This window comes from Adelges cooleyi, unplaced genomic scaffold (assembly GCF_023614345.1).
Source record: "Adelges cooleyi isolate 19-005CV unplaced genomic scaffold, UGA_ACOO_1.1 ACOO_flye_CR_arks_rails_tigmint_CR_PRNA_651, whole genome shotgun sequence".
Lineage (NCBI taxonomy): Eukaryota > Metazoa > Arthropoda > Insecta > Hemiptera > Adelgidae > Adelges > Adelges cooleyi.
Genome location: NW_026096352.1, coordinates 15,411,393 through 15,426,020, shown reverse-complemented (window position 1 = coordinate 15,426,020; position 14,628 = coordinate 15,411,393). Strand labels below are relative to the sequence as shown.

General features: G+C 27.8%; 1 protein-coding gene across 1 annotated transcript; it reads left to right on the top strand.

Annotated features, from left to right (window-relative positions):
- The first annotated feature begins 11,666 nt into the window (after positions 1-11,666).
- On the top strand, positions 11,667-14,286 carry LOC126844851 (uncharacterized). The gene is made up of 7 exons (XM_050583281.1): positions 11,667-11,765; positions 12,459-12,642; positions 12,704-12,768; positions 13,393-13,537; positions 13,599-13,663; positions 13,908-13,941; positions 14,041-14,286. The coding sequence occupies exons 1-7, from the start codon at positions 11,745-11,747 to the stop codon at positions 14,103-14,105; spliced, it is 579 nt and encodes a 192-aa protein (XP_050439238.1). The 5' UTR covers positions 11,667-11,744; the 3' UTR covers positions 14,106-14,286.
- Positions 14,287-14,628: the final 342 nt, after the last annotated feature.

Here is a 14,628-nt window from a genome sequence, read left to right as displayed (position 1 = left end):
GTCTAAAATGTCAAAAAAAAATTTGGCGGAGGCCAGATTAAGTATATGTATACCATAGATAAGGAAAATTGTCACAATAAAATAATTATAATTCAGATTTCAACATCACAGACTTATAACTAATTTATATTTGTATCCAAATTATAATAGTGTAATAGTCTACATTTTTGAAGTTAGTGTTTTTTCTTTATTCTAGACAGAATATTCTAATCCAAAACGATTTACATTAACGATACTCTCAGCTTACATAAACTAAGTAACCTTTTCTCCTTTCCCGGATGATCATTTTGTAACACCACAAAAGTTATGCAGTAGAAGGCAATGTTAACTTTAATAATATAAGTTTCAAAGACGGTCTCTTTGAAATAATTCGATTTGATAATTGCTTAAACATACCTGCAAGTTTTTATTATCGCGTACAATCCAAAGCGGTGCACGACAACAATTAATGATCACCAATCTCCACAAAAAAAACTTAAAACAACACGATTACAATAAATTATTGGGTAATAAGTGCACAGTGAACACAGTCCAGCAGGGCGCGGCCGGTTATGGGACTAATAATCGATATCAAGTTTGGCATTTGGCAACACAACGCTCAAATGACAGGCGCTTGACGAACTATATTCTGTATACAGTTAATGCGGCCGTTGCCAAATCGTTTTTTCCATGACGGCTAAAGATATTAAAGACCGGCCCTGCCTAACCCCTATAAAATTCAAATAAACCTGCGAACAATGCCGCATGACGTACCGGTAAAACAACAGCTGCGTTTCGGTAGTCAATAGGTGTGTTTCGACCACACCCCTACACAAAACGTCTGTAGGGGTTGGGGCAAGTTGTTGTTACTTTCCATTTTGAAAATCTAACCACCTGCCTTTTGGCAGTAAACGACCCTTCTCACACGAGCGGATCTATGCCCGTATGACCGTTTTATAAAATAGTTTGCTCACGCTTCTTAGCGTTGACAATATTAGGTACTGATTTTCCTCCCTTTTATCAAATTTTATTTTCTGATTACGCTAATTGCTAGTAATGCGATCGAACAAATAAATGGCAGAAAGATTTGATCATTTGAATTTTATAATTTATTTTACAATCAAATTTGCAAGTGAATAATATCACTTTCAGTTGTATAATTCCATTAAACCTTCCCGTCTTTAATATGTCCCGATCCTACTGTGTCCCGTTCCCACTAGCTAATCAAAGAACCTATTATCTATTATCATTCCGTGAGGACTACTTGACCGCTAGTAAAGCACAGTCAGCTGCGCAAGCTACACAATTTAGCGATATAAAAAATGAACTAAGGCTACTATCAGGTCTAGTAGCAGAACTTATGGCGGAAAATTCTGCCTTACGTGTAGAGGTCGACTTACTCAAGAGTAGAATTTCGAGCATAGAGTCAACAGGAACATCCGTTCATTCATTTACTATACAATACAAGTTGGTACACACAATTTTTTTTTTTTTCAAAATAAAATTTTCGTTTTATGCCCGTTAAATACTGAATTAGGAAATGTGTCTTTAGTGTTATCTAGAATTAAGAAGAAGTATAGATCTTAATAGCTTAACACCGTTTAACCGAAATATCCGTAGTGCATAAATGCATTGCATGGGTTAAGATTATAGCAAATGTTAAAAAACCAAGAACCTATCTTTTTGTAGTCCTAAACTTACTAAAACACATTAACCAAATTTAAAATATTCAAATTTGAAGTAATAATTAAATAAGTAGGTACTGCGTAGATGTAATAACAATTTTTATAGTCATAAAATAATGAGACTTTGAAATGTTCTACTAAATTAAATTTTTTTTACAACATTTATGTATTGATGTAAAGCTATCCTTTCTTATAATTTGTAACGGGTATTAAACTAGTGTTTTGAATTTATTTATGTACCTACTAAAAATATTATATTATAAGTATTATTTAATAGTAATCATATTTAAGTATACCTAATAGCATTTTATCATTTTTAAGTAATCAAATCATTAATCAAACTTCTTTATTCAGAAAAGTTGAAATATTATTCACCATCATTAAAACGTATGGCGAAATTTTTTTATACATAGTATTATGTTTTTCAAAACAACTTTAAAGATAAGCATTGTTTAGTTTTGGAATACCAATTTCCAATGGAATTAAACTCAAATATATTTACAATTAACGTAAAACGGTTTGTGTTACTTGTTAGTATTAATCTAAACAGCACATATCTGTACGATTATTAATTATTAAGATTTAAGTATTTCATTAGCACGGCAATTTTTAGGTTACATTTCATTTTAACAGTAACAAAATATTGCCACATTCATTGAATAATATTTTTAATAGTAACGGTTAGGTTTTTCACATACTTTACGGGATTCATCACATACTTTTTCATACAGACATTGAAAAAAAAATACACCATATTATAGTTTTACAGAATATTTTTTATGTTTTGCTTAATAAAAAAATTTACATTATTATAATTGACTATCTTGTTGTTTTTGAATACCAATATAGTGTGTATACTGTTTTTTTTTACACAACTCGGTGATATTGTTGTATTTGCAATTTTCGCAGAAGCGAATGTTGTTGGCTTTGTACGCCGAATATCGTGTGTTATTTGCTGTTGCTTACACTGAATCCTAAAGAAGTACTTAACTTTATTTATTTAGTAAACTGTAACAACACACACCATATTTTACAAACAAATGCAAACTCAATCAGACCAATGGCGAATACGCCCTGCTGTTACCGGATGGTTTTTTAGTTAGAAATGTATAAATATTAAGATCATTGTCAACAAACTTAGAAAAATATTTTTTTTAACGGGTTAAAACATTATCGTCGCTATACCTAACCTAATCATTATTCTCTGTATAAAACTAAACTATTAATTAACTATTTACAGGTTGTATAATATTTATGTATATAATTAGCTCAAATAAAATTATAACTATTTAAAATAGCCTTTTCATAATAAAGAGTCTATTATAGACTCGAATAAAGAATTAGTCCAGTATTAAAAAAGTTACAGTGTACACAGACACAAAAATAGCCCACATTATAATGCAAATATATTTCAGGTATATTTCAGCGAATTTTGTAAATTCGCATCGAAGCTTAAAATGTTCTTCTACAGCGCCATGTTATATCTATCAAGTCCTCATTAGGTAAAAAATTGCTGTATTTTAGTTTATAAAAAATCATGAGTAAAATATCACTTGTGTTACCAACATTATAAATTACAGTATACAACAGTCATCACTTAAGTGGGGCTTAAGTGACGATGACCTATAGACGCCCATATATATATAATATTATTATAATATGTATAGCAAGGGTTGTGAAAAAAAAATATCCTGCTAAATACCAGATTTGTAAAATGGTGAATGTGGTTGTGTATTGGTTTAGAGAAGTGTTTTTCTGTGGGCTATTACTCATTTGTTATTTGGTTTATTGTGATATACTAGCCTATTTCAACGACAAATAAAAATGTCTGTACACGTTTGAAAAAAATAATTCTATTCATTAAAATTGTTCTAAATACAAAAAAAAATAGTTATGTTTTATAAATATTTATTAGGTGTATCATGAATATCCAGTGAAAGAAAAAGGAATGGTCGATATCAAGATTATATGAATATTTGTATTTTCTCACAGCCGCGTTGCGATTTGCGGTGCGTGTACGCGCTACCTAGGATATAGCATAAAGTAAATATTACCAACTGTCTATTGTTGATACACTTCAAAGTTTATTATAATATACTAGCGCATTTTATACAATAACAATTCAGAGTATATATAAAAAAAAATCTAATACACTTTATGTACTAATTGGAAATGTTAAAAGTGTAATTCAGCAAAATTCTAATTGGAAAACTTTAACGTTCTAAAGTTATTGTAAAACCGTGATGTAAAGGTGTAAGGTTATGATACAAATAGATATTTTGAAGTGAAAATAATATATTGACAATCTTGATTGAATGTGTATTGGAAACAACATGCTTACTTATTAGATATTGAAGAAAATGCTCTTAAGTCAGAATTTATGGTAGCCAAAAACTGTTGTAAAAATTATAAGTTTGATTCCAGTGAATAGGTTTTGACCCATCTTATGGGCGTTAAAGTGGCCTGTTTGTTGGACATTTTAGGCCTAAAAGCCTGACATAATTACATAAAGTCAGGATGGTTAGATTTAAATTCTGAAAAAATATTTGAATTAATCGGCCACTTTTCTAGGTTATTGTAGAAATCGACTAATGATATTTCATTTAATATTGTGTAATTTTTTTCTATACATTTATAAAACTAAATTCGGAATACTGAAAATTGCCTTACAATTTTAACTACTCAAGTAAAAAATGCATGGACCCAAAATATAATAATAATCAAAACCGTTTTAACGTTGAATACTTCAAATAATACAACTAGGTCGATGATAAAAGATGTTGTTTTTGTTTTCGAATATTTTCTTATTTAGGACATAGGTGTATGACTGTAACTGTAACTATAACTATTTGAACAAGCATACAAAACAACAAATCAAAACAAGTAGTCTTGTTATTTTAAATAAATAATACAACTTAAAACGTGTTTTCAATACGATTTCCCGTTTAAGAAAATTAATATACAATTATTTAGAAGTGTAATGATAAAGGTTTTAAATTTGAATATAAAAATAGTATAATAACATTATTCATAACCGGATGTATACATTTTTAGGTGTTCTAAGACCAATTGTAGGAATATGGATAATAATAAAATACAAAAACAATATATGTATTCATAATAGTTCATAATTTGTTTTGTTATTATATTAATAATAGTATATTATAAATGTATTTACAATTTTCTCATTTCTGTAAATTCTGCCTAAAGGAGGTATACAACACATTTGTGTCTATATCGAGTATGTTTAACATAATAAAACTCCAAGGTATTTTATATACCAACGCATTTGATAGTACGAAAAATCTGAGTACATCTACCATTAAGAAGTTTTTTTATGTGTATTATTATGACTCATATGTTTTTCATACCGATACGAATTTAAGGTAAATAAAAAAAATATATAATACTAACCATGTAATGTTTACGCGTTTATAACGTACAACGAAAATTCAGGGCATAAAATAAAACCTTACATAATATGGTTTCGAAATCCAAATTTGGGCCTCAAAGAGCAATCCAGTGATCACAGATAAAAATACAAATATCGATTAGAGCATTGTACCTAATAACAATTATGTGCTTGAAAATGAATGATTAGTTTAAGGGTGGATATGATTAGGGTTAAATTTGTTACATTTTTGTTCTAAATGTATTCGCTTTTTATAATCTCTGGTGAAACCAGTTGACATTGACTATTTAATAAAACATTTCAATTAAACAATTTTTAGTCGTTAGATAAAACTCTCTTCTATATTGGAATCTATAATGTAAGAGTGACTAAAGAATTACATGCTCTCAGTTTGTTAGTTGTACATTCACAGATTACATACTTAACATACTACAATACATTTAAATGACAATTACACATAGGGCTTTACACATTAAAGGACTTGCTTCCACAAGGAGTTGAACAAAAGTAAAAAAGAAAGCATAGTTTAAACATTATGTTATCTTTATAAATTAGTCACAAATATAAAATAGGTTTATTTATTATCCACAAATTACAAAGCAATAAATATTTACAATGTGCATTATTTTTTTGCAAGCTTTAGAGGAACTATACTCATTGATTATTATGTCGTCATACTCTAAACTTTTTGTGATGTGCGATTCAATATTTAATAAAGCGATACTGTTTATTTAATGCACTAAATGATCGCTCTGTAGGTAGCAGTTTGATACGAGACAACATAGATACATTCTCAGAGCAATATTTACATAAGGGTTTGAAGGGTCTTCAAAACCTTCATTTTTAAGTGTTAGACACATCTTTATAATTGATTCATTACAGAAGATGGGCTATGTACAAATCTGATGGCACCTCTAAAAAATTGTCACCCAGAGCGATCGCCTCCTCTGCCTCTAAATACTTCACTGTCGTCTCACTATATAAATGTATTGCTATAATAACCCATATATCGTTGTTAACAATATAATGAAATTTTTTAATTGCCTATTTACTCACTCACGCATAGCAACCTAGAAATTGACTACGGTCAAAGTGTAATTTTTCCTTTTATTTTGGGGGTTTTTTCTTAATAAAAATCAAGGTGATCACAGATTTTTTTTGTGAAAATTGTAAATGTTATAGTTCCATTCTAGATAATATACCTTAGGTCTAATTTCCCCGACCTAAATCCCTAAAACTTTGCTTCGAAAAGTGAAATACAGAAAAAAATTCTAGCTTTTCTATTGGAAACGGTTAAAATTCCACACAAATTTGGAATTAGTTTGACTCGGTAGTTGTTAATCTTAAAATTGTGCCAGCCAAATTTTTAAAAATTTCAACCTTTTTCCCATGAGGAGGGAGGATTGATGGAATTTCGGGGTTTTCCTTGTACGATTTTGTTGATGAAACTTTTTGTATAGAAAATGCTAAGGTTATAAGAAATCGAAAATATTTTCGAAAAACATACACTTGTGCACACATGGGAATGTTTAAGTCATTATTTTTGCCATCGATAAATTTCCATACATTTTAAGCAGAAAAATACGTCGATCGAACGACAAAAACAATATATAAAATTGTCAATGTTCGAATTTCTCACTTTTTTTTTGTGCACATCTTAGTGTTACTTTTAACTTCGAAAATTCGAAGGTTATAGCAAATCGTCTAAACTTAAAAATGTTATCGAATCGGATATACTAAACTTAAGTATGTCTATCAACGGATATTCTCAAAGGAAAAATCCATTAAAATTTGGGTCGGGACTCGAGTTGGGCCGAGCTGATTGAATGTGATAAATTCACTTTTTAAAAAATTAATTAAAACCTTAAACTGGTACATGAGCACTCGAATCTTACTGGGGCCACTCTAAGGAGTATCCATAAAAATATTGGAATGTTTTAATAATTTTTGTTGGTTTTAAGATTTAACATGTTATGTGTACATAAGAGTTCTAACTTCAGACAAATTTTCAACTAAAAGGTCCTAAAAACCCAAAAAACAACTTGCATCCCGCCGCAAGGGGGTGAGAAATGGGTCTAACTTAAATTTAAATCTCAAGTAAATATTCCTCTCTAGAAATTTCAACTCGATTCGACTATTTTTCTCGAAATTATAGCCATTAAAAGTTGAAACTTAAATCTATTATGGTATTTTTTTAAATTTTAACTGTCAAGAAGGTAACCGTATGTGCAATGAGCAGCCTCTATAATGCAAATATATTTCAGATACCTGCTGTCGACCCTTACTCATTGCAATCTACAAACTTACAACCATAAAAACGAAATTCCCCCCTAAATTCTAAGGAAAGACCTTTTTTTTATAATTAGTCAAAACTTGACTATAGCTATAATCTCGAAAGTCTTTTCATATGCTTCTAATCGCCAGTAGTTAGAACCACGTGTCTTAAAAATGTACTAAGTAATGTTTAATTCAAAAGAAATAGTCCATCTTGTAGTGTTATTTAAATATATAATGATGTATACAATTGCGACTATCCAAAAAATACTTGTTTTCACCGAGTTGTACCCACTTTTCTTGTGCAGGCAAAAGAAAACAAGTTTTTTGAACCTCTCTAAAAATTATATTCATATTTACCAGACAATAACTGGATTTTTATCAATGTAATTATTTTTTGCGAGTTTCTGGAAAAACGGGAGGAATTTAATTTAAAATTTTGAAAATATAAAAAAAACTATAATTAGTATCACTTTGTCCTAAATTTGGTTTTTTGCGGTTTGAAAATCAAACAAACCAAAAACTGTTACTTTTAAAATGTCTTTAGTGTTTAAAAAAAGTACTTAAATAACAATAATTGTGATAAAAATTAATTAGGATTAGAGGAAAGAAAACCAGGAAAATTAAAAACAATAATATTATTCCAGTTACTAAAGCTCACTCACAGTGCAAACTAATAACAAAAACAATTCCTGATTGATAAAATCACTTTGGAAAAAAATGCATAAACTTGTTAATGTGATATTACCGCCGATAGTACATTTTATATATTAAAAATATAAATAGGTATTGATAAAAGCACTGTAAAGACAATGCACTTAAAATTAACCTATAACTATTGCATATAATTAGTAGGAATCATGTCGCACCCTTGGAGCAAGACTGCCACAACTCAAGTTCTGAGGAAATACAACTTAAAGATTGAACCTGCTCCCAAATTGTTAATTTTAACTTTGAAAGCTTTAATTTTAATACTTTTCAATTATTTTTTTGTTACCCGGTGTTTGTTATTTTAATTTCAAGCTACTTAGTTAAATCTCAGGCAGACACCACAATTTGAGGTTACGGCTATTCAGCAATAGGTTTTAACAAATCAAACTGCCAAAAACCAAAAATGTTTTCAAAAAAGAAGTACTACAAAATTGCAAATATTCTAAAGCGTACTTATTCCATCATTAAACCATGACGAAAATATTCGGGTTGAGTTCAATAAAATTGTTTTTATCAATTTTAAAAATACCCATTGCTGCTTCGTGTTTCGCTCAATTTGGAAATATTTAAAACGGCAGAGACCATAAAAGATGGTGGACAATTTTCAACAAATTAGGGATTCCGTTTTAGGCCAGTACGAACCAATAAGTCATTAATGATAAGACCATTGCTTAGGTGTATAAATTATTTTAATAATTGTTAAAGAGTGAGGGTTTTGTATAATTTCGCACATTAGCGCATGTGTTTCAAAAGTTCCACCGAGTTCAAAAGTAAATAAAGATTTATATGTACGATTTTCTATAGGAGTATTATTTATCGAATTTTCGCCTAAGCAAAACAAAATTTCATAGTTATAATTTTTTATAACTTAAAAAACATAATTTAAATTTTAAAAAAAATGCAGTTGTGTTTTTATTTAAATAGAGTTGAAATATTATTTTCAAATACTTTTTATTTAAATGTATTCGGTACTTAAATAAATTTTATTTTTTTATTTTATAATAGTAGTAGAATATCTACATATTTAGTATCAAAAAATAAATACCAATTTATTTATTACCATATGGATGTGGACAATTAGTTTTTGAATTAATAGGTAATACTTACAATTATGTTAAAAAATGTGTTCTTAAAACAAATTATTTTTACAAGAGTTAAATAATTTATTTGAAGAACTGAATAAAAATTGTCCAAAGCAGAACAATATATTTTATATTTTTAGTACTGCAGCTAATTTGTGTGTTATATTATTATGTTGTTTATTGAAATATATAAACGTCAATATTTTAGGTGTTAGTCACGTGTCTGTGTTATGAAGTGTAATTGTTGACGTCTCACTATTAATAAGTCATAACCTTAAAAAACAAAAGCTCAAAATAAATTCTATAAACACTGAGTTATAAATATTTGTAATTTAAACAAAAAAAATCCAGTACAGTTGGGTGGGGGTATAGTGGGGACGGGTAGGTCACCGGTTAACAAGAATTTTTAAATCTGAAAGTGATAGAATCACTTTTGAAAAAAACCTTTCGATACAAATCAGTAGTTAGTGTTTTCAAGCCAATACAGTCCAAACCAATCACAGTGTAAGCCAGCAAAGTTAGAAAGTATTAAATTGAGATGCTCTTTTTACAAATAAGCATCAAAGTGTTAATTTGAAAGTAATTTTATCCGAGAGGACTAGTACAGTAGAGTAAAGGTATAATGCAATCAAAGCATATTTCGACTGCCCCAACGAAAAGGGTCGTACTTCGTTTTTTGTAACTTTTCAGGATGAACCGAACAAACATCCAAGTTTAAATTCTTATTCTGTTTTTTAACATATCAGTTTGAAAATTTGGATACATATTATAGAGTTTAATTTTAACCTCGACGCCTCCTAAAAAATTTCTTAATACAATAAAAATAAGATCCAAAAAAAAAAAATTTTAAAATATAAATTTTAACCCGTGCCCCAAAAGGGTTGAAGTTTAAATGGGATTTAACATAGGATTTCGACACTTGTGTACAAATCAATGCATAACTTTTCTCCTATTCCATAGTTTGAGCGATTTTATAGCTTGAAGTCTTCCGAACACGAACACCATACCCCAAAGTTCATACCTGTCAAAATTGCTGCCAGAAAAGAGAAATTTAACAAAATATAGGGTTTTTTTGGCAACCTTTTTCGTTAACATTGTACTTAATGTACTTGAAGGATGTTGCTTGGCATCCGTATACATTGCGTGGAGGACCAGTGAACTTTTTTGTTCATATTGGCCTAAAATAAGACCCCTATTTTTTTTTCAGGATTTCCGCCAAGTTAAATATTTTAAAATTAGGTGTAACACGAAGAAAAAGGCATTTTTAAACTTTTTGGCATTTTAATGTCTTAGCTCTGGCACATAACCGAAAAAGTTTTACGAAACTGTGTCACCAAAAAAGCGTTAATCTCTTATCTGATAAGAGATAAGAGATATGTCGTACGTTCGAACTAAATGATAAATTTAAAATAGTTTAAGGGCCCAAGTTCTCTATGAATTAGTTTAAGCCAGATATTAAAAACTACAATATTAGCCAGAAACTTGATGTTTTAATATACTAGCCACCTTAGATACTAGCTTGTTACTGCTTGTGAATATACTATATCATTATTTATAATTCCACCACTACTCTAAATTGATTTGGTACTTCAACGAGACATAAAAATGCTCTTTCGTGGTTGCAGACTCGGCTGAAAAACTTTTAATAAAAATGGTATCTCAAACCAAATGTTTTCATCGCAGTTGGGATGATATAAGTACTGCTAAAAAAAATTGTTTTAATTTTTAAATTTTCAAATATGAGGTAATTTTGTAGTTGTTCTTTTTAAATATATTCTTGGTTATCATGGTAACGGTAACAGATGTATTAAATTTACAATTTAAATTAAGAATAATTTTCTGAATATTTAGACTGGACGAACACCAGTTTGGATATTTATATTTTGTGTAATTGAACTTTAAAATTTAGGACAGGAGTGAGTAAAATATTATTTTTTGTCAGTACTTTACCGCACTACACTTCTGTAAAAATACTGAGCTGTGTAAAATAATAAATAATGTGAATATCTATGAATTTTATAATACTCAATGATAACACAAATTTAATTCTCTCCAATTAAAAAAAATTTGTGCCATATTCTTTATGAATCAATCAATTTGTTTAATGTATTTTGAATTATCGAAAATATTAAAATAATAGGTTTTAGTATTAAATTCGGAGATACGCGTGCATTAATAAAGGGTCTTTGTATTACAACAATATTTTTTTTTCAACAAAGCTCAAAAAAAAAGTTGTTTTTCTGTGAAATATTTTCGTACCATTCGAAACATTTGTACAAATAAGAACAATTATTACAACGGCAGTAAAAGCAGAAAACACAACATGAACCATTTCTTTTTAAAAGCAAATAAATAGATTTTCAACTCAATCTTACGCGTCGATAAAATATCATACTGCAAAGACTGTTTGTGAATAGCAATAGGCAAATTTTTATTTCCTAGCAAGGCTCACACACGACACGTACATATTTTTTAATTACAATGTTTTCAAAAAATATTATACTATTTTTGTGTATTGTGGTGTTTATAGAGAAAAGTAGTACCGCAGAAAAAGAAAAGATAACCGATACAGCGGATGGAGATTCTACGACTATTAGTAATATGTGGTTTACTTATACGAAGGTAAGTATCCAAAATTTAGAACTATTAAGAAGCCTACAGTGTACATGACCTAAATAAAAATCTATTTCAATAAAATATAGACGTTAGCATATTTTCGATAGAGATTATTAAGAGTGTTGTATGAATAAAATGGTAAACAGAGTGGTGTATATTCTTATTTGATTAACTTAAATTGAAATTATTAGAATAATTATATTTGTAATTTATTCGAATAATTTTTTTATGAATAATGTATTGTTTGTATAATATTTTTCTTAAATGATGCACCATTCTGATTTTAAGTTATGTACACAAAATTTCAGTTTTTCTATTGTTCTTTATATTTTATCAATTTAGGAATTAATGTGTAATAAAAGCACAAAATAAACACGAAAATCTGAAAAATAATAATATCATTTGATTTATGTTTTTAATGTGAAAAAAAGTACTTTTTGTATTTATTAGTTTTCTCTTACCGTTTTATTTAGCAGAAACCCGTTTTTCAAGTTTCTTAAAATTGTTTAACACGTGATACTATTTTTTAAAATAAATACCTAAAAATTAGAGGAAAAAAATATAAGAAGTTTCAAGTTCAAAAAATAATGTTTTCAAATTTTTTAAAAGAATTAAAAATTTTTTAATTTTTAATTTGACTTTTACCCTTTATTGATAAAACGATGATTCACATCAAATGAATTTTTCATAATATTATAGAATATGAATCCAAATCTGCATAAATTGACAGCCGATGACTGGGAAAAGAAATTTAAAAAGTACGACAAAGATCATAATGGTTTAATATCCGCAAAAGAATTACAGCTACTATTATTCAAAGAGTTCACCGGATTCCTCACCGTTCGCCAAGCGAAGACATACATACATTTAATTAATTCTAAAAGTAATACAAATAATGAAATAATTTTCTAAGAAAAAAACATTCTACAAATAACTTTTTTTAGAAAATGATGAAATGGGATTGGAAGATCTTATACAAATGAAACCAATAATATTTGTCTTGTCACAGGTTTGTTCAGTTTTGTTACTATATAGGGTAATCCATTTTTTTAATTTTATAGTTTGACCGTTTAAGAAAATTGTTATTAGATTACTGTATAATATTATAAAATACCCAAGTTTCACAATTTACAAACTTTAAAAACTTTAATGAAAATGTAAATTTATAACTATCGTTTTAAGTTCCTAGTAATTAGCTCAAAATGTTTTATGGTATTATTTTATGAAAAGAAAGTTAGATAAAGAAGTATAGAACTTTTAAGAGTTCTATACTTTAACCCAAAACTATTAAAGAAATTTAATGTATTACAACTTTAGTAATTTTATAAGTAATTATCCAAAACGTATTATCGACCAGACCAAATTTTCAGCCAATCATTCCTATTTAAAAAAGTCAAATAAGCTTAAAATTCATCATTTAAGTTTCAAAAATTATTAGATTACCAAGAAGAATAAAATATAGATGTGGTCTAATATTATAAAATAACAATAACTAATATGTCTCATAAGAATCAACTAAAAAAATAATGTGTTTTATCCTTAATGAATCATCCTGTATAATATTTTTTGCATCTAATTCTTGCCAAAAAAGTCATTATTAAACTGATAATATGCGCTTCTTATTTGTTTTTAGCGAACAATTCGAAAGGATTTACCCGGCTCAATTCACATCGCCGATCATGACACTATTTCGGTTGAAGCTTTCGCGAACATAAATAAGAGTTGTTTTAAAGACGAGGAAGAATTTAAAGAATTACTTAAACTTATAGATCAAAAAAGTAGTAAAAACCTTAACTAATTATTGAATATTGTTTTTTATTTATTTGCATACTATTACAGAAAACAAATCTATTAAAATGAAAAAGGTCCGTGATACACAGGAAATGATAGACGAGTCGATTGAGGTTAGTACTTGTAATTTTAATATGATTGTTACTAATTTCTGAAAATAATAATATATTTACTTCTAAGACAAAAAAATATTCTAAGATAGATGGATAAAGTAAATTCTAATTACAATATTGTACAATTATTTCAATATTTCTATTGACGTCAATTACACACTTGATTTACTCTAAACTTTTTTATTAGTTTTAATTCTAAGACGAATATAATATAAGTTATTTATTGCTATTACAACACTTCTAGATGGCTCGTATACACCAGCAATTTTTGATATTCGGTAAGTGGGGCTTTATCAAGGACAATGGAAAAAACCATAAATCCATAAGAACAACATTGCAGTGGATATTTTTATTGATTAATATTTACATTTTTCCAGGCAGAGGTATGAATTTTCATGAATATATATGTCAATGCCATAACATTCCCAGAAATCTGTGGTAGGTACTAACTAAACTTAACAATCGACTCAAGTCTATATTTGTTCATTGGATAATTTAACATTTTTGAATATGTACCAAACATCTATAAAGTTCTTAGTAAATTTTTGGTTATTGCAAGCCAAAAATATATTTTTAAAATGTTAATTAGTGTCAGTTATTATAATGTTTTTCTCAAAATAATATTAAGGAATGATCTATGTACAAGAATATTACATTTTTATATAACAATATACATACATATATTTCAATAGTGATAAAAAATTTTCAATAATTAATAGTATATTTAATTGATTTGTATAACTGCTGAAGATTTAATAAATAAAATACATGTAATAAAATATATGTGTTTATATTTTAGCTTGATGTTTGATTTTTAAAAACAAAATTTCATGGTTATATTTTTTTATAACTTAAATAACATAATTAAAATTTAAAAAAAATGCATTTGTGTTTTTATTTAAATAGAGTTGAAATATTATTTTCAAATACTTTTTTTTTTAAATGTATTTTGTACTTAAATAAAT